The sequence below is a fragment of the Trachurus trachurus genome (genome assembly GCF_905171665.1).
Source record: "Trachurus trachurus genome assembly, chromosome: 2".
In the NCBI taxonomy this organism is placed as follows: domain Eukaryota; kingdom Metazoa; phylum Chordata; class Actinopteri; order Carangiformes; family Carangidae; genus Trachurus; species Trachurus trachurus.
The window spans coordinates 5,361,718-5,382,194 of NC_139914.1; the positions used below are offsets into that span (position 1 = coordinate 5,361,718).

Sequence of the window (20,477 nt, forward strand, 5' to 3'; positions counted from 1 at the left end):
GCTTGAGTGTGTTTGTGAGAGTGTGTGTGTGTGTGTGTGTTTGTGTGTGCGCGTGTGTGTGTGAGAGAGAGTGAGTGAGAGAGAATACAATGCAGCAAGTGTCCCCATGCCGTGGTCTGCCAGAGATAAGAGCCACCTGCCCGTCCCATTCTCCCCTCTGCTGAGTTCAAACAGAGCCCTTAGTTTCACTATGGCCCCTATACATTAGTGGACTAATCAATCAAATGTATGTGTAATCAATTAAAATGATTTGGGATGTATATAGTAATTATCACATTAAAAATGTTTTGTATGTATTTATTGTATATATTTTTTTCACCTTAAAGATACCTAAAAAGTACTTTTCTTGTGCAGCAGTGGAATAAACAACACTCTTTGCTACCTTCGTTACATCTTGTTTTCATTGTGTAAATATTGTCCTCGTTATGTTAAACGTTAAAATGTTATCATCCATGTTATGCGCTCACTGAGAAAGAGAGAGGGGGACGCGGGGGACGGAGAGGTGAACTCACAACACAAAGGCCAGATTGTTCCTCCTTGCTGTCTGTCCGTGATAACAATGAGCCATTCATTTGCCCTGCGATGGGCCCTAATTAATTCCAACTTTACATTCTGACCTACAATCTCCCCCTTGCTCATCCCTCTTTCCCCCCAGATCCATCAATTAATCCAGCCAGCCCGATGACTTCACCCTCTGTCTTCATCTCCTCCACTTTCCTCCTTTTTTTCTGTCAAAAACACAAGTTTACTGCTTTGTTTTTGTCTTATGGGCCACTCAGGTGCAGCAGAACATGCTGTAAACACAACACTGACATATTCATTCATCAGCCTCCTGACCCTGATAAGCTAAGAAGCATATCTAGTCTATTTACACGTCCAACAGATAAAAAAGCAACTTTTGCTTTCATTTGGATTTAAATATATAGACCAATATAATTAAACTGCAGGCACATTTGATTTCAGGTCTATTGCAACATTCCTGTCATTCAGTTAAATAAATTACACATTTTTGGCCTTGAAAGCACACACACACATAGCCATTTCTCTTTTCTTCATCTGATTGCAGTATTTTTCTTTTCCCTGTGCTCAGAGTTGAATGTGCCTCCCTTCTTCTTTCCACAATGGATTTCTCAATTCTATAATCTTTCAATGTTGGTTTAAAAAGAAGAAAGAAAGGGTATATCAAAAAAAGCCTTATCTATTGGTTCTGTGAGGCTGACATCAAAGGCTGACATTTACCATTTATGTTACAGATAACAAAAAGTAAAAATCTGATGAGAACTTCACCGCTGCACTGTGATGATAGCCTGTTAGGTCGGCGCATTGTGGACGGAAAATTAATGAGCACAAGCCAACAGCTAAAAGTACACAGTCTCTATCAGAACAAACTGGTTTGCAATTAGTATATAGTCATGATTTAGGCAGGTGCTTTAGCAAATTGGTGCTGCTAACCCTAAAAACAAGACTGAATGTAACTGATAACAACACTTTTTCTATTGATTTCTATTGATCAGAGAAATTGCTGGTGGATCAGCTTTATGCAATCATATACCTAAATCATATAAACTCCAAGAACCTTATTCAGAATTGAGTATTTAAAGAGTATTTAAACTCATAAAAAACAAAATAAAGCAAAAGATAAACATTACGTCTCCATCATTAACTTGATTTTCTTCTTTTAAGTTATTAAAGTAGTTCAAAGTAAGGATTTTACAACTCTTTCTTTTTAGAGTGTGTGTGTGTTATTATGTTGTCTTGTGTTTGCAACCCTAGCAACACCGCTGCAGGTACCTGGAAAGCCCACAGCGATCTGTGCTGCTGATCTTATTTTTGTCTGTGTGGGTACAAGTCCCATCCGTCCTCATCCTTCAACACCTCACTCTGCTCACGCACACGCATGCACACACACACACACACACACACACACACACTTCAAAATGGTCCCTTTGCCGCAGTCTCAGCCCCTGCTCTCCCCCTGACAAACAGAGCTTGGCGCTGTTTCCTTTTTCCTGTCCTACATCCGAAATGCGAGGAGAGAAGTGAGCTGAATTAAGAGGACGAGAGCGGAGGGAGAGAGAGAAAGAGAGGGAGAGAGAGAGAGAGGGGATGGAGGGGGTTGACATAGAGACAGAAAAGAGAGAGGCAGGGGGAACAGAGAGGCGAGAGAGGGATATATAGCATGAAATGTGTGGGAGGAGAAGGGGGGAGGGTAGGGAGGAGGAGGGGGCGTCTGTGGTGCTGGTGGGGGCACAAAATGAAGAACAGAGGCTGCTTTGTCGATAGCAACAGCAAACTTTACGGCGATCATTTGCTGCGCTCATTCCACGGCCTCAAAGAGCAGCAGTCGGTTTGTGTGGGGAGTGTGTGTGCGTGTGTGTGTGTGTGTGTGTGCGCGTGCAAGTGTGTCTACACCAGCATGTGTGTGTCTGTTTGAGACTAAACACGAAGGGAGCTGTAGTCCACCTCCTTCCAAGAAACACATGGAAAACACACACGTCCACACACTGGCAGGATATTGGGTTGGTTAAAGAGGCCGTAACATGAAGCTTAGCTTGGCACAGGTAGACCAGATCCTTGATAAGTAACTTCCTCTTTTGCACAGAGGGGATTATGGGGAGGCCAACAAAAATAAGATTATAGACAGTATTTATCCGGCTATAAAGAATAATACATGAAATGACTCTTTGGCTAACGGCCACTGCAGCCTACACGGATACAATTTTGAAGACCCTGCCAAAATACTGATAGTAGTTTTCTATAGAGCCTGTGAATGCAACAAATGCATCTGTTGTTGTGTTTCCTAATTACAGGTCTTTATACACAACGCAAGTCAAACAAAGCAAAGCCGAAAGGTAATAGTATTGCACAGCTGTCTTTCGTTGTCATTGGTTACCATAAAAAACACATTACCCCCCGTCATGGTTACTATAATAACACCATGGTTAACGTAAAGGGATAAAAAACACAACTCAACTGTTAGTTTCATATGGGATTCGAACAAACATCCACCCACACATCCCAACCTCCTCCTGCCACGTCCTTCGTCGCTTATAAAGCTTCATCACTGCTCTTCTCGCTTTGCCCTCAGCAACGAGAACACAACAACAAAATGTAACACAAACGACCTATGAGTTCGTTTTCAACAGTTTCCAGTTTCATGAAAACGTTGTAGTGTAATCCTGCCAGTTGTCACATGACACCTTGGATCAAATATTATTCAAATAATATAGGATGAGGATCCACCAACCAACCCAACTACATATTCTCTCCAAAACTACACCAACTGTTCAGCAACCACATGCCAACTTTGCTGGACTAGAATTGGTTGATAATTGATTAATGATTAATTAAACCTGACAGTCTATCAGCCAAGGTGTGGACAAAGTGGTGACCAGCATCCACTTTAAAATCAATTTAGAGTATATATGGTGGTTTAATTAATACCAGTTTGAGGAAATTAAAGGAAAAAAATAATCTTCATCTTACAAGTGTGTATTATGTTCTATAGGAATGTGAAAATGTCCCGACTCCTGCTCCTGTAAAGACACAACATTCATCACACAACCTCTGTTGCTTTCTGTCCTGAATGCAGCCACTTACGCTTCCCACAGGCGTGGACAGCTAATAGTCCAGCCAACAGTGTTAAATAAGCAAAACCCAAGTAGGCATGATGATTTCATTGGCTTTCCCCTGCACCGAATAGGGAAACTTATGTAATCTGACTCGGCAATTGATTGTGTGTAGTAATGTCATGCAGATTTTTTAGTCAATGGGTCGCAGTCACTGTTGCGTTTCATGAAGTACTTCTATTGTCGCTGGTAGAGGGAGCAAAATTATCTCACCAAACTCTGGGGTGTTTTTTATCGTTTAAGAAGTGAAAAATAAAAACTTGTTTGAGGATGTCAGGGAGATTTAAAGGACTGCTGGGTCGAATCTTTCTTTTTTTTTGCAGTGGTTCCTCCCTCTCTTCCCGGTTGTACTGGAGGTTTTTCTGAGGGCTCCATTCATCCTTCTTTTGCCTGTGTGCCACAGCCAAGACCTGCAGGGTTTCCCGCAGCGCTTTCCTGTTAAGGCGGCCGCCTTAACAACAAAGAGCTGCCGCCTAAACTAACGTCTTAAAAAAATAAAAATGTAGCGATATTCACAGCACACACACGACGGTGACATTAACGCGCGCCGCCACGTCTGCTCATAGCGCAGCAACAATGCAGCAGCGTCAGGCCGTCACTGAAACGCTCCGTGGAACCGAGACATGACACGGCGGGCCCGGTGTAAAAGTTCTCAGAATCAGCCCCGGTGACCGCGGCGCTGACGATTGGGGGTGAGTCGCGGGCGTCATATGTCTTGGTAGAGCACGGCCGCTGCAGCGACCCTCCGACAGTCCCATCGCTGCGTGTCAATCCCCCCTCTCACTTTCTCTCCGCGTCCCCGTCTCTCTCCAGCTGCCCTTTCAAAATAAATGCATAAAAAGCCAGAGAAAAAAAACAAAGTAGGGGAAACACTGCTTTGTTTTCTCTGTCTTTTTATGGTTTAGTAGCCTAATTCTTTCATTGGTGTAGTAGCAGCGTTCAGTTACCACGTAGTTGTGACCTGTTGTGACACATGGCACCAGGGCCGTTGCTAGGAATCCTGGGCCCCCTGAAAGTATACTAAAGTGGGCCCCTGCCCCCTGACTTTTCCACTTTTACGTATCTATTATCATTTCTTATTTAGCCTACTTTGTTTTGATGCTAATGCAGCATTACTATGAGTATCAGTCAGGGTCTTATGCAGAATAATTCAGTCATACAAAGATTAGACTACTGGGGTTTTTGTGGGCCCTACTGGGCGCTGGGCCCCTATAATGATCATCACCTTTCTCCCCTATACAACGGCCCTGTATGGCACTACAGGACCAGTTAAATATAAAACACAATTTTATACAATATACTGTATATAAGTAGGGGGTCCCCGCTCCATCTCTCCATCAGTTTGGGGGTCCTTGGCCTGGAAAACGTTGAAGACCCCTGCTCTACACACCACAGAGAAGCGCACATGCATAACAGCAGCGCGCATGGTGAAAGCGAAACTTAATACGGCGCACCGACCCCCCCCGCCAACAGGACAGACACCACCTTAACTAACACATTTTCTGGGGGAAACACTGACCTGGCTACGAGCATGTCGACGTACAGTGTGTGTGTGTGTGTGTGTGTGTGTGTGAGACAGTGAGTTTTGGTTTGTAAGGGTCTCTTTCTTCAGGGTCATTGAGCACAGGTGACCACAGGAAGTTGTTTTCCAGAGCTTTTCCAGTGGTGTGTGCGTGTGTGTTCAGCTTAGGGCCGTCTCACCACAGGAACTTCCTCTTTGGGCAAACACACACACACAAACACAAAGACGCATACACGCTCACCTGGACACACACAAAATTCCTAAAGGGCAAGAACTCCCATGTACGTTATTCATCCAGCGCGTGTGTGTGTGTGTGTGGAGGAAAATCAATGTTAATGCGGTGCGTTCATGAGACCGTGGAGACTTGAGCATTGATTTTGACTTTTGCTTTAACTATTATATGACACAAAGTCGATTTAGTGTGAACAGTTTAGACACCAGAGGAAGTGTATTGCTCTTGATGAGAGTTTTGTGGCAAAGACACTGCATCTATCCATCGTTTGTTTTGACTCTTGGATTTAGAAACACCTAAAAAAGCTGATTGTGGTGCCCCAACCTTAAATGGTCAGCGCCCCCCACCCACCCCACCCCACCCCATCATTGCAGACATGCCTCTTTATTTTGATAGGCGAGTTAACTTGCAGCAAAGTGCCACACTTCTCCACCAAATGAGCTCAAGCGAGACTGTGTTTTCTATATTAATCAAGCAGGCATTCCAGGCTGAAGGAATTCTGTTGCTCTTGGCTCGGGGCCAGCTGCAGTGCTGCTTCTTAAGACGCCTTGCAGTGAAATGACATGTTAAGTGTGCGGCTTGTTTTCTCTGACTTTGGGGTCCCAGCAATGAGGCAATCTCTGTCTAGTGGCCTGCAGTGAGTCAGAGATGAAACATACGCATAAAGTTCTATGAAGACATACTGACATTTTGCAATTAGTGCATCACTTTTTGACTTGTTTGACTCTGTTGGATTTGGAATATTTTATCTGCTGTACGTTTCTAGTGGCCATCACACATAGGAACAAACAAACAAGAAAATTATAGGATACAATTTTCAACTGATTATGTAAGAGATAATAGCATTTAAGCTAAGCTAATATCTCCCAGTCTGGCCTCATACTTGGGCCATGTGCCTGTTTTCTTCAGGCCCAGTTTGAGGCTCCACCAAACAAATCTGGTCCATAAACAGCTAAGGATGTAAATGTTACATTCACATCTGGACCAGTTCTGGCAGATCCACTCAAGAGTAAAGAATACCAGCCAGACTCAGGCAGAGGACCCAGACATAGTTTAAGCCTGCTTGCTGGAGCTTGTCGGGGATGCTTAGGTCACTTGGGAGCTGGCAAGTTAGCTTCTGGTTAGCCCAACTCGCTAACATTATGTCATTCCCAGTGGACTTTGCTTGTTGTAAATATTATCTTAACACCTGATGAGTCATCAGCAGCTCCCACACACAGTGCTGTGTTTGTTCAACATCGCACAAAGAAGTGGGGTCAAGCTTGCGTTAGCCATCTGTCTCCCTTGGGTCTTGGGCTAATGGCAAATGATGAGTAATTCAGAACTGGCAGCAGTGAGGAGCATATGTGCAGCTAACAGCATGGCACCCCATGGTGGTCACTAACCTGTGTGAAAGTTGAAACTATAGCAGTTCCCAGTTTTATACCAGTTTTGGCCATATTAACAGATAAATCAAAAGCGAGTATGATATATTAACACAGATGATTTCTAATTTCAGTTAAATAATGTAATTATGACAGCGTCGTAGCTGCAGCCTCAGAATTACACTGAATATTGTATGAGCCTGTCATATACAGATTGTGCGGATTTGTTTTGATAGCGACGCCTAAATAAACCACATTATTCACCCTGTGACAAGTGGGATCTCTGACATCCTGTGATGTTTGGAGGTGATATAACTATGTGCGATCATTGGGGAGGTTTTCTCTGGTGATTTCTATGATAATTTTGTCCTTTTTTTACACATAAGCATCCCTGCTGCCTCTTAATACCCCTCTGTATATGCCACGGCTATAGAGCAGCGTGTTTCTCTGAACAGAGGAGTCTTTATCTTGTGAAATATTGCACCTGTGCTCGTAGCAGAGTGGACAGATTTGGCAGAAAGCCTCTCTCTCTCTCCCTCTCTCGTATGCCTCTCTCTCCTGTCTTGTTGCTGGTTGTTTGGAATCTGAAGGAATCTCAGGTATGCTGACAATCTCTGCAGCCATTGACAAATTTCTGTCTTCAGGCTGGGGAAGCGCACACGCATACGTGCTCTCGAGTGCACTTAATGGACGCACACATGCATACACGCTCACACACACACACACACCTTGGCTCGGCTCGGCTGTCATCATCAGCTTGTCAGCGTACCGCACCTGTGAATGGTAACAAGACCCCATGGCTCGCAGCGATCTCATAGCTGTCTGACAGACTCAAGAGATCAATTTCCTCCAGCAGGGACCAACGAGAACAGAGCTGCGCCTCCAACGAGAAGCAAACTATGCCTTATCTTTATATTTACTTAAAAAACAACGAGCTCTATCACAATTTTCAAAAATGAAATCAGTGCGCACGACAAGCAGCAGTGTTCAGCGTGGGTCTAAAATAGGACAGAGGTTGTTTATGATCTCTGTACGGCACCCCCTCCCCATTTCCTCTGCAAATGTGTACATGCACACATTCAGTGGTTAACACCAACAAACAGAGAGTTATTTGGAATTGCCAAAAAGCAGCAGCGTGACGCTACACTGCACTTGAGGGCAGTAAATGGTTGGAGCTCACCCACGCTCATTGTAACACTGATGCTACACAGCACTGCAGCAGGGTTGGATGTCGCAACGTGTCATGCTAGCAGTGCAGAGACTGGAGGCCACCGTGGTAAAGCAAAGATGGACGCTCTGAGCAAAATGCAACTCTACACATAAAACACACTCATGTTTATCATTTATGAATGAAACTGTCCAAGTAACAGAGCCATCGACCACTATCAGGGCCTAACTTCTGCAACTCAGTGTTTTATCAGTGTCCTCCAACTTGTAGACTCCATTATAACTCATTTTCTCAATTTTGAGAAGATATGATGCTCATTGTGTTTCAGCGCCTGCCTTCAATCCATCCCTCAAAGTCCTCTGTACTTCAGTGTTTCCCGCTTAATGGAACATCTGAGTTCAGTGCAGCCCGTCTTAGTTACAGTCTCTTAACCTCTCACGACATACCCAACGCATCATTAGCTTTGAGCCACAGAAAGAGGAAATCTGTTTTTAATGGAGCTGAATGGCAGACAGGTTGATCATATCTTTTTCTTCCACAGCTTTGTTCCACATGATCTCACTCCCTCCCCTCCCCTCAACCCAATCCTCAGCTTCCAGCAGAAGGATGACAATGGAGACTTATATAGTAATATCACACTGGCATTCCTCTGAACTCTACACTGGTCACTCTTAACACGCACACACTAACATGGTGGTCCTCAGCTGGACAGGTCTTTACATCTGCCTTCTCTTCACATCTAAGATTTAACGTTTGTATGTGCATGCTGTACTCTCCCATATCATGTTTTTTCATAACAGTTATGTCAATGTGGATTTGGCTTGCAAAATGACTGACCTTCCTTCCTTATGGTGTTATTTGAATAATATCATCCAAGCCTCAATGCCACTATTCAGGAAGAGGGTTACATGATGTCACTGCTCCTGAATGAGAAGACGTTGGTTTGCAAATTCTGGCCAGCAAAACTGGTGAAAAAATAGAAACTGCATCAATTATGAAAATGTAATTTGCCTGAATCCCATTGTACGTTGCTTCTTCCACATTGTATAAATAACTTGTGCAAGATATCAAAATATACAGCAGAGCAGCTGGTTCTCAACACTGTCTATTATATTTTACTGGGTAATGCAAATGACGGCTAATACTACTCAGTGTGTCTTTCCTATGTAAATTGGTATAAATAAAGTTCATCCGTCAAAAATGATGAAGTACTAAGGTCTAGCTGAACTGCAATTGCACAGTGTAACACCAGTAATGTATACTGCAGGTGTGATAGCTGTTTTGTTTCAAAACTGCACTTTAGCATACTGGATTAGACGGAGGTTGGTGACTGAGATGTCGGTGCCTTAGATAATAACTTGTTCTGTAAATGTATCACAATGATTCAAGTACATAATATCACCTTTACACTTGGCTGCCTGTGTATGTGCTGTGTTGATGTTTTTACAAGAAAGAAAATAAAAATTGGTTTCGTATTTGTCAAATACATTTGCAGCTTTTTAATTACTTTTTTTGTACGCTTTATATTCCGGTACTTTACACTGACACCAAAAGTTTTTTTTTTTTTGCATTTCTTCTGAGATACTATCTGGTCCCTCACTGATGTGAGTGACCTAGTTTTTTCTGTCATGTCTGCAAACAGTGTGTGGCTAAAGGTATACTACACTATATACGCTAATGTCTGCCATTGTCTCCACTGAATGTAAACTCTTACTATGTGATTCAAAGTCAGTTAATGATTACACACATGCATCCATATGTACGCACCCTCTCAAAACACACACACACACCCCTGTACACATAATTGCCACCATCACACACATCCACACACTAAATGCGATGTGGTATAGTGAGCTGTCAGACCGCACTAATTCCTCTTTTTATGTGTGTCTGTCCTACTGTGTAGCACAGGGATCAGGATTGCCTTTCAGGATAACAACTGAAGCTCTAAGCTCTTAGTGTGTGTGTGCGTGTGTGTATCTGGGTGAACAACAATTGGCCGCTAAGCTGTAAAGAGCCTTGCAGCCACGGTGTCGCCAACAAATATCCACTGGCTGTCAGCAACGGACCAACTTTGTGTGTGTGTGTATGTGTGTGTGCGTGTGCAGATGAGCCAACTTCCTGTGGTGGATTGAAGTTAAGTGCTGCTATTAGACTTAGGCCTCCAGTCGGGCTTTATTGTCTGGCCCAAAGGCTTGATTATGCTAACGGAAACACACACGTGTGCAAGAATACACATGCATGTATGAACATCAGCACACATGCACACGCAGGTCCAATTTTTTTAATTTCAACATGTGCAAAGAGCTGTGTGCAGGCCTTCAGGCTGCACGCACACACACACACACACACGCCCTGCGTCTCTTTCACACCCACTAAATGTTTATGACAGGTACACTCTCTAGTGTCTCTCTTGCTCCCTGCGTCCTTGCTGCTGTAATCTTCCTCCTCAAGGCATAACAGTAGTTCAGCTGTCACTGAGGTAGAACTGGGTTGCATAAGATTTCAATTTCTAAGTGCAGGCGTGCCCCTTAATTCACCTTGCAAAGCTGTTCCCTCTCCCAGAGCCTGCGGAGGTGGACGTATCCCGCGGCTCGCCTGTAAAACGTGAATATGAAGCTTCAGAAAGGGCAGAAGTTGTTATGTAAAAAGAGGAACTGAGGAGATGTTTAAGCACACAGGATTTGTGAGTCTGCAAAGGTACAAATGAGGTGATGAGGTGGAGAATTTGCTTGGTCCAGGATCACTTCATGGCCTAAGTTGAAAAAAAAAGAAGCAGCTCTTGTCTTCATGCAATTCGACTGAACGCACGGCGGAGTGTGACAGTAGCAGAGGACAGAGTCAATGGAAAGTAAAAACCACATTCAGGTGGGGGGATGCGCCTTCAGCTTTGAGCTCTAGATGTGAGCCTCTCTCTCAGCCGCCCACATCGGAAAAGAAGAAAGAAAAGTTCAGCTTCTGAGAAAACGTTTTCACTGCGACACAGACAAAAAAGGTGTGGTGGCTTTTTTTTCTCTCTGTCTTTTACACCTACGTTTTGTGGGGTTTTAGCAGCGTGGCCTCTCTTTCCTGACACGTCAAACTGACTACTCTGCAACACACTTGGATTAAAATTGATTTTAATCCGACCTATAACAAGTTTTGATGATACCAGGTAGTTTTTCACTTCTGAAAAACACTAAAGGCTTCTTCTCACTTTCGTAATAGGAGGGAGTAAGTGAGAGAGGGTCTGAGTTCAGGCTGTTGTCAGTGTCGTATGTGATAAACCACAAGGACAAAGTCCACGCGCTTAAAGGAAGATAATTTACCACACACACTCACACACACTCACACACATATAAGTTTGATGATCTGAGATGCGAGAAGAGAGTACGTGAGGAAACAACCTGCTTTCTGTACTACACTGAGCTCAGACCAGTCAAACCAGAATGTAATTAAATACACATGTAAACATCATAATGTTTACATTAAGTATTTCTTAAGAATGAAATGATCCACACATTTCACATGCAGAGAAAACTCAGCATGCAGCACACACCTACACAACCATACCAACACATCTACTATAGCTGGCTCATTAAACATGATGTCATCTACCTTTTGCAATCTCAAAGCATGAGGTAACAGTTACATAAACACAAGCTTTCCATTAATACTTTGATACTTGTTCGTAACTTATTCTCTTTTATTGAAATTGCTGAATTTATACTGCATATAGTTTGCCTAAATTCTGCAGCAATGATCCGTTCCCCCCTAAAGCTGCAGCAGAAAGGTCAAGAAGACTTTTTGAAAATCAATTTTATTCTCTTATTCCCTTTATAGTAAGTACTAATTAAAAATAATTATTAAGTTTTCATAGGGTGCCACGCATCTCCCTCGCCACCCTTTCTCTCTCTCTCCCTCCCTCTCTCTTTCTCTCACAGTGCTGTTTGATTGCTTAAGCCTGGCCGTCAGACAGACAGACAATGCGTCCATGAAGAATAGCCTCGCTTCCTTCCTGTCTTCCTGTGCTGCATTCTGCCTTGGTGAGCAGGGTGAATAGGCCGCTCTGCCCCACAGCCGCCATGAACCGCAGGGGCCACGGCGGCTAAAACCAACAAAGAGAGCCTTTTTTTCCCCAATTCACATCCCCTCCTCCTCCTGCTACTCTCTGCTGCCAAATCACTGGGACTGCGGGGCGGATAAACAATCTCTCTCCACTCTTGTATTTCTTTTTTTTTTTTTTTTTATCCTTTCATGCAGCAATTGTTCCTCTTTTTTCAGTCGAAATTGCTTGTTTTTCTTTTTTAATTCTTCTCTGCACTAAATCTTACCTCAAACACTTTTACCAACAAACATGTCCAGATGAAAAGAAAAATCCATTTTCCTTTCAAATCACATTTTGGGATTCTTGTACAGTTTGTGACGTTTTTTTCCCTTTGCTCCTTTGCCTTTTAACTGCATATTCCAACAGATAGGACGACTTTTTCCATTCAACACATCCATCCTTACTGCCCTCCCCACCCCCAACAAGACAACCATATCCCTATGGGAATACCAAGTAGGAGCAGGTAGCTGAGAGGAGCGTTGGGGAGCCAGAATAACCCCCCGACTATTGAAAACAGGATGAATGCATGCCGGGCTGAATACAGGGGTAAACTGTTAGGTCTTTGTCATTCAAAGTGATGCTTTTAACCCTTTGCGGTCCCTCTTCCTAACAACCCCCCCACCACCACCTCCTCTTCCCACTCCACACCCGCCTTTTCCCTTTTCATTCACAGCTGAGACAATGCGGGGAGAGAGGAGGTCTGCGACTGGAAAGATAAAGACCAAACACAGAATCAACTCTCCCTTTTCTGTCTCTAATGGGATTCTGCCCGTTATGTTTCCATCTCCTCGACGCTGTAAAATAGGTGAAAGTTGATAATTATGGAAAGAACAAGAACTCCCCCACCCCACCTCACTCCTCTCCGTCAGTCAAAAGGCTGGGGGATGAATAACAAACAAGTGAGCGCAGGTTGGGCCTCGGTGTGTCAATCACAGCTCTGAATGCGCGCTGTGTCGCAAACATGTCCGTATGCTGTCAACAAGTGTCAGGGGCTTATGTTTCAGGCTTATGTTTCGCCTACAGGAATATTCAAAACCAAGAAATTCCTGAACAAACCTTTGATAATATTAAAAAAAAATGCATGGAAAAAAAGGGCCAAGTATCTGCAGGATTGTGAGGAATGTATTTGAAATGAACTTGAAGTCAAGCCAAGGTGTCATAGGAAGTTTACATGAATGCATATCTGCAAGAATAAAGGTGGAGTGTTTGATTTGTAAGATTAAACAAAGTAACAGAAGCTGCAAAGTCATTTTCTGGAGTGCACAAGCACTAGAAGCATAGTTTTACCAGAGGCCAGATGTTTCTTTTAAAAAGGGCCCGAGGTGAACATGAATGCATCCTCGTTTATCTAAAAAAGGAAGAGCAGGGTTGACGGCAGCTCTCACGCAGAGGGTTCAAATACAATTGTGTCTGTTTAAACTGAAACTCAGAGGAAAGAAGAGGTAAATCCAAAGAGACAATAACAATGCAGAGAAAATAAATCCGTCAGACTTCAAGGTTGTTTAATTTCAAACGTTAATATATTTGTCTTCTAATTCATAGTGAACTATTCATCCAGCTTTGACACTCCTACAGGTCACCTCTGATCTGAGTTGACTACAGAGTAGCCCCCAAAGAGAGGTGACACATTTAACAATGCGTTCTCAAAATAAATATTTTTCATTATAAAATAATAAACCTTCAAATAAATATATATTTTTTAACTTTACACTAAGCAATGTTGGAATTAGAAAATATTTTTTTCATAAAAGGTCACTGTACAATTTACAAGTAGAAGGGATAAGATTTTTCCTTTGTAAATTACATAAAAATGATTGATATACATTCCAGTGAATGTAAAAAAAAAAAAAAAAAACATTGTAAGAATGATGTTTACTGATTCATATAAATGTAAATTTATCAAGGTGCCTCTGGTATGGCAGAAAACTTTCACAGTTGAAGTATTATTTTATGTACAAAAATAAAACATCTGTCAAACTCATTTTCTAATGTACATACCCTTTGCATTTACTACTTTACATACAGTTAGTAACAGGACTCTGTTCTTAGCATATAAGTTGTATTAAATGTTAAAAAATAACTATCCATTTGGACTCTCGTAGCAACAACACCAAATCTGGGGGAATGAAATTATTTTTCAGGACAAAACAGTAGTTGAATACGTTTTCATACCTTTAAACATGTGGAGCGCTTATTTTGGTTTACCTTTCAAGTGAAACTCATCATGCTAAGGCGAGTGACTGTCCCTCCAGTGTGGAGCTGGTAGGGCACAGACGATGGAAAACAAAAACTCACACACAACAGCATCATTAGCTCCTTAATCGAATCTTTCCACTAACACAGCTACAGGGCCACAACATTTAGCAGTCCAGTCAACATGGAGTTTGTCCATCCTTCTGCATTTCCACACATGTTAACCCTCTCGTCTACGTTTGCTTGCCAACATCCTCACAGTGGATTGGTTTTGTGTTCTTGCAACGACACCCGGGCCGGGTGGCTCGGTCATAGCAGCTCTGGCACACGGCGACACATCCTTTAGCCGGGAGGTAGCACAGGAGACAGGGGAAGAGCAGGGACAGGATGGACACGGTGGTCCAGCGGACGCAGCAGCGGGCCTGCGTGCACGAGAAGGGCTTGTCGGCGCACGTGTCCTCGTCGTCGCTGGAGCAGTGGTAGAAAAGCCCCTTGACGCAGCAGACGCACGTCCCGTACTCCACCGCGTTCTGCGCCGAGCACACGCACCGATGGCCGCACATCCAGCAGGAGGGCAGCACCCGCGGGCGACTGCATTCTGCACACTGGCACCGTCCACAGCTCTCACACTTGTTCGAGTGTTTGCCGGGACTTTTATGGCCGCCGCCGCCGCTGCCTGGAACGGCCACCACCGCCCTGGGTTCGTCGTTCAGAGGTTTCAACTCTTCTGAATGCAGCTCTGCGCGTTTGGGCTGGGTTCTGATGATGGGGTCGCCCCCGGCCGGGCTGCTGAGGAGCCTCTGGCCTGAGGAGGCGCTCCCCACGCTGGTCCTGATGCTACTCTGGGAGTCCTCCACACTGGAGGACCGCAACACATCCTCCCTGGAGGTGGATGTGTTTGTGTTTCCATGCTGAGTCAGTGAATGCAGGTTGCGGAGGTTGTTAGGCCTCTCTTCCTGAGTCTCCAGCTGCACACTTGTCCTTGAACCTGCTGCTGATGACAACAAATCGTCCTTCTGTTGCCTTTGCTGAGTGGCCGGCGATCTCTGGACGACCGTGGGCCCTTCTGTGTACTCATTACTACTGCCGGTTATCCTAATCTGATCCAGAGATAGCACCGGAGCATGGGGCGGCTGCCCGTTGTTCAGCCCGCCGTCTAGCGGACCGCTGTGGGTTTGCTGTCTCCGTTCGTCATGCGGCGTGCCCGGGGAACTGGTCGATGGCGGTGACCATCCGTGATGTCCTCCTCCCCCATCGCTGTCGTTCTGACTTCTGGAATCCATCTCGGGACTGACGGGCCACTCTGACTGGCATGGGACACATCTGAAGTCCTGTAAAAAGAAGCATACACTTTATATCCATCTGTTACCGGCCATGCAAATGATGCCATGCAAATCATAACTGATATCTGTACAAGCACCACTATGTAAAGCAGGCCTAACAAACACATCATGCGGTCGGGAGCAGAGATGGGCGCATTTGATGAATAAGTTTATGTAATGTTTGAAGCCAGTAGTGAGGGCGTGGGTTGGGCCTTTCACTCAAGTAGCAACCGTGTGTTTGTGTTCAATATAAACAAACATTGTTTGTTCAAAGTCGTTGCATGTTCCACATCCAAACTCAATGTTTAAAAACTGTTAACTTCCTGTTTCCCCAAAGCTACTGCACAACACAACAATGGGTAGGCAGACTAATACTGACTGGCTGCCAGAATCCCACTATAGATTAACATGTTGGCTTGGACCTCAAATCTAAGAGCTATCAATCAGTCGATCAATGGAAAATTCATCTGCCGGGTACATTCGTGTTCTAAGATGGCGACGGTGTCGAGTCTAGTCTGGATCTCTCGCCCTCATTTCCTGTTTTCTCTCTAGCGTCTGTAGTCAGGCCGTAAAATGCCCTCAAATACCTTAAATAAATAAAACAGGAAAATCAAACAAGTAATAATGACTGACTGCCACAACTCCAACAGCTCACTTCCCTGAGAAACATATCGTGTTTTGTTTTTTCATATTATGATTTCTTTTTTCTAACTCAACATTGTTCAAGAATTTAATTTTGATAAGAGTTACTTAAGCTTAAATTAACTGTGATGAGTGTTTTTTTTTTTACTACTTGCTGTCATTCTATAGACCTAACAATAAAAAAATAAAGATCAAGCAAAACTAATCGTCCATTATCGTGTTAATGAAATAATCATCTATTGGTTATTCGTTTTCGGGAGAAAGTGTTGAACTCCTGCTCTTTTGCCATATGTAACATATAAAAGTGGGATTTTGGACGGCTGTAGGGCCAACACAAGACACCTGAACGCCTCACCCTCACCTGTGGGAAATTATAATGGGCAATTTTCACAAGATATTATAGTAGACGGAGCCCTAATGGACATATGTATATAATTTACAATTGGCTGCACTATAGGCGTTGGAGTAGAGGGAGTGTATGCCTCTGTTCAAAGGTATATTTCTTTCTGTTGGTTTATTGAGGGTTTAACAAAAGCAAGGCACGTTACTAAAGACTGATATGGGTCAGAGAGATAACACAGACATTTTAAAGTTAAAGCACGTGTGAGTGAACTACAAGGTGTAAACGGGGGGCACTAACTGGCTTTTTGTTAAATATTGGACAGCCTTCTGATGCAAGTGTTCAATACTGTGTGTACCCTTTTTTTAAGTTTCTAAGCTTTGACAACAGTTCTGACCGCTGGTCTGTAGGAACCCACAGTTATTATCTCACAGACTCATTGTATGGAGACGGTAAGGATTAGCATATTGCACTGTCACTCTGCATTAATCTAACATATTCAAATGCACAGCCTTGTGTTCACTAACATATCACACCAAAGTAAAGAAAGTGACAGTGGTGGCCTTAATTCTCCTTCCTTGCGCTAATTAGCTTTCAAATGCCTTCTTTGGAGGGGGGGTTGTGAAGTTCCCCCCCCGCCTCCTTTTCAATGACAATACAGGAAGGGCCTTTTGTTTGTTGCATGACAAATGGCCTGCTGCAACCTTCCCTATTCTAACACATTTACATTGTGACACTCTTGAAAAGAAGATGAGTGACAAGATAAAAAAAAAAAAAAGTTGGGGGGCATGAAAGAGCCCATGTAAACTGTGAGTGATGCGTTCAAGGGTGGTGGCGGTGGGAGTGGAGCTCTCTTTGAGCATGCATGAGGGTTCTTTAGGATTTATGAGCTTTCTGCTCCAAATGAAGGACTTGCAAGCCACACTCAAATTGTAACCTGTTACAGAGGGGTGGGGGGGCATACAGCTCCTGTCTCCTAACAGGACCACAGTGGCTGGATGAGGTGTGAGGGGCTGATGGGGGTAAACTGGAGCAAACTGATGGCATCCAGTCTTATTAATTAAATGATGGCTAGTTAAAGGTATGAAAGGGAAAACCTGAGGACTGCAGCCAAAACTTTACAAAGTACATTGGGTTACATATAGAAATCCTGTGACTCATATTGTCCTTGACACATACAAGTTACATATAAGTTAGTGTTTTCCACTATGTGTGCATGGTGAATATATATGAGGGGGGGGTGCAGCAGAGATACAGTGTGCACAGAGGGGAGGAAACACAGGACTACAATGTATGTGAGCGCACATATGAGAAAACACATGTGGCAGCTGGACAGGAGGACTACCTCCTAATAAAGCAGACAGCTGCAGTCAGATAAACAGTGGAAGTAGACATTAGATCGAGCCCGGAGGAAGAAATGCACAGACTGGATATTAGCTGAGGCAAAAACACCTGTCTGCATTATGGAAAACTGCACTTCTAACTCAAGAAGTTCAAAACTACTTGACCTAAAGTACAACAGCCCTCTCTAGTCCAACCACAACAACTGTAAAGACTACAATGAGCTAAAGGAAGCGGGGGAGCTGGGGAAAGGCGACATACTGATAAAAAGAGCAATAAAAGTGTATTAACATGTTAATGACATAACTGAAGTGAAGAAATATGAGTTGCTTTCAAAATAAAAGTACTCCTAATAGTTTGTGGTGTAGAGAAGATTACACTTACCGTGCCTCCGACGCTTTAGCCCCCGTTAAGGTGAAATAAATCCAAATTGGAGGAGAGTTTATTCCCTACATCAGATGTTCAGTCAGGAAAGCCGTCGGTAAAATCCATTGACAAAGTTTCCAAGCGGTGCGCATTTTCAGAAAGCAGCGCTAAGACGCAGATCCCGTGTTTTGCGCAAGAGCACGAGGCACTAAAACAAGCGTAAACTTCAGTCAGTCACCGCCGGAGGGTAAACTTAGCTTGACTCCACTTCTGCTCCAACAAGGAGGAGGAGAAGAATACAAAAAAAGATGGAGAAGAAGAAGTGAAGCGAGCGACTCCAACTCCAGCAGATCAAGTAGTTTTAATTTGGCGTGTTTTATCCGCAGGGCTCTGAGAGGTTGCAAGTACTTTTTCTCGTGTCTGGGTGTTTTTTTCTGCTCTTTCCGGAGAGGAGGTCGGGATTTGGGCTGTAAATGGCGTCAAGCTGAAAGGGGGAACAGAGCGCTTGTTGTTGCAGCGGATATCTCGCATCCGGTGCTCAGCCATTGGCTGCTAGAGAGCAGCCATTCACACCCAGTCTGATCAATTGTACAGCAGCGGCCGAGCAGAGCGCTGCTGGTCAGCTGCTGCTGCCCTCCTCAAATCCTCACTGTCTTATCAGAGCTGACCCTTTTTTCTTTTTTCTTTTTACATATCACTGCACTGAAAGGTTTCTGTAACACTAGGTCATGTGTATCTGGTCCCCAATTCCAAGTCACTATGGGAACTGTTACTTTTAATGTCAATTCAGCGGATGAAACTTTCAAAACTTTTATGCAAATGTATGCATTACGTTATATACAAGCAGTGCAACTTTAACGAGCAAAGGCACATTTAAAAAGTAAAAACTAGTAAGTAATTGTATTTTACTCTAGTTTTTCTATTTCATGCTACTTTACTTTTGTGCTAGCCTACATGATATTTATCGAACAAATGTAATTCTATTAGACATTTATATTTTATATAGGCTATACAAAACTATTGAATTTCTATATTAGCTAATGAAATATCTTGTTTTTTTTATTAGATAATAATACATTAAGTAGTGCAGATTGTAATCTGGTCATTAATGAGTCATTTTGCATGATTGACTTATTAACTTTATGATATTTTAAGTAGGCTTGCTAGGTTATATTGTTAGTGATACATCTGTACTTTTACTTTGGAGGATTTTTGCTTGTAGTGGAATTTGTTTTGTTTCATTGTATATTCTTTATAATTTATAATTACACTCTTTTCTTTTTAATAGGAATAACAGCTGCTCTTTTGTGCCCATCACGTATGATAAAATATGATTTGAAAAATAGGTTAAATATTTTTATTTTTATTTTTTTAATTCACAAATCTTCAATATTGTGTATATTTCACATCCGTTTCATTTGGACCTGAAACATAGACTTTTAAACAGTGTCCAGGATGGGATCAAAACTAATTGAGTGGTGTTAGCAGCATCAGATAACTTCTGTCAACATGAAGTATACTATCAAAGGACACCGGAGTAGTTTTAATTTGCATATTGACTGGCCTTACAGAGAAGCTTGTTAATCATGCTGATGCTCCCTGGACACTGTTTATTCTGAACCATTTGAGGCTCTTTGCCAGGTTGCTATAGATCCAAAGTTAAAAGCAATCCACGGGAAGTGATACAACTAATTAGCAAACCAATACTCTGCTTACTCTCAGCTCTTGTGAATAATTGTGGAGCAGCACTCCCTTGTGGCCACTCCCTAATACTGCAGCTTACAATCAATACAGGATAATGGGATTTTCATCTTCAAAAGATAACAACAACAAAAAGCCTGAACAATTTAAATATCATTGACAACCTTTAGGGAAGTTTATTTATTGTTGTTATTAATATTATGATTATCTTAGACTGCGTTTTGGTTGTGGGCCTACAGTAATACATTCCCATACAATTTGGCCTGTTATGAAACATGTGAATCATTAAAAACACTATAGTAAAGGAACATGTCAGAATCCAGACACAGTGCTGAGGCTTCTCTCACCTTCTTTCCTCTATTTTAGTACAGTAATAGAGTGTCTGATCAATTCCAGACAGAATAATTATGAAGTTGGGAGTAGCTCACTACTGGGAGAGAGGTCACTTTAATCAACTCAGAGTATGACTTGGCAAATTAACTTGGATCCAGATCAGGGAGCTTTCAGACTTCCCCTTTTCTTTAAACAATTTGTCTTCCTTTGTTTTCCCTGTCTCCCTGGTTGTGGTTC

At 43.0% G+C, this 20,477-nt stretch overlaps 1 protein-coding gene and 1 long non-coding RNA gene across 2 annotated transcripts in view; both read right to left on the minus strand.

Moving 5' to 3' along the window:
• The window catches only part of LOC310995975, a 63,045-nt gene that overhangs the window by 24,924 nt on the left and 17,644 nt on the right, over positions 1 to 20,477 (minus strand). The gene's annotated exons all lie outside the window — the stretch shown is intronic.
• spry2 (sprouty RTK signaling antagonist 2) lies at positions 14,009 to 18,575 on the minus strand. The gene is made up of 2 exons (XM_083985884.1): positions 18,225 to 18,575; positions 14,009 to 15,526 (listed from the first exon to the last, which is right to left on the minus strand). Exon 2 carries the CDS (start codon positions 15,476 to 15,478, stop codon positions 14,429 to 14,431), a length of 1,050 nt encoding a protein of 349 aa, XP_083842010.1. The 5' UTR covers positions 15,479 to 15,526; positions 18,225 to 18,575; the 3' UTR covers positions 14,009 to 14,428.

Bases quoted from the DNA above. Each gene is read 5' to 3' on its own strand.
- spry2 (XM_083985884.1), bottom strand. From the start codon at position 15,478: ATGGATTCCAGAAGTCAGAACGACAGCGATGGGGGAGGAGGACATCAC.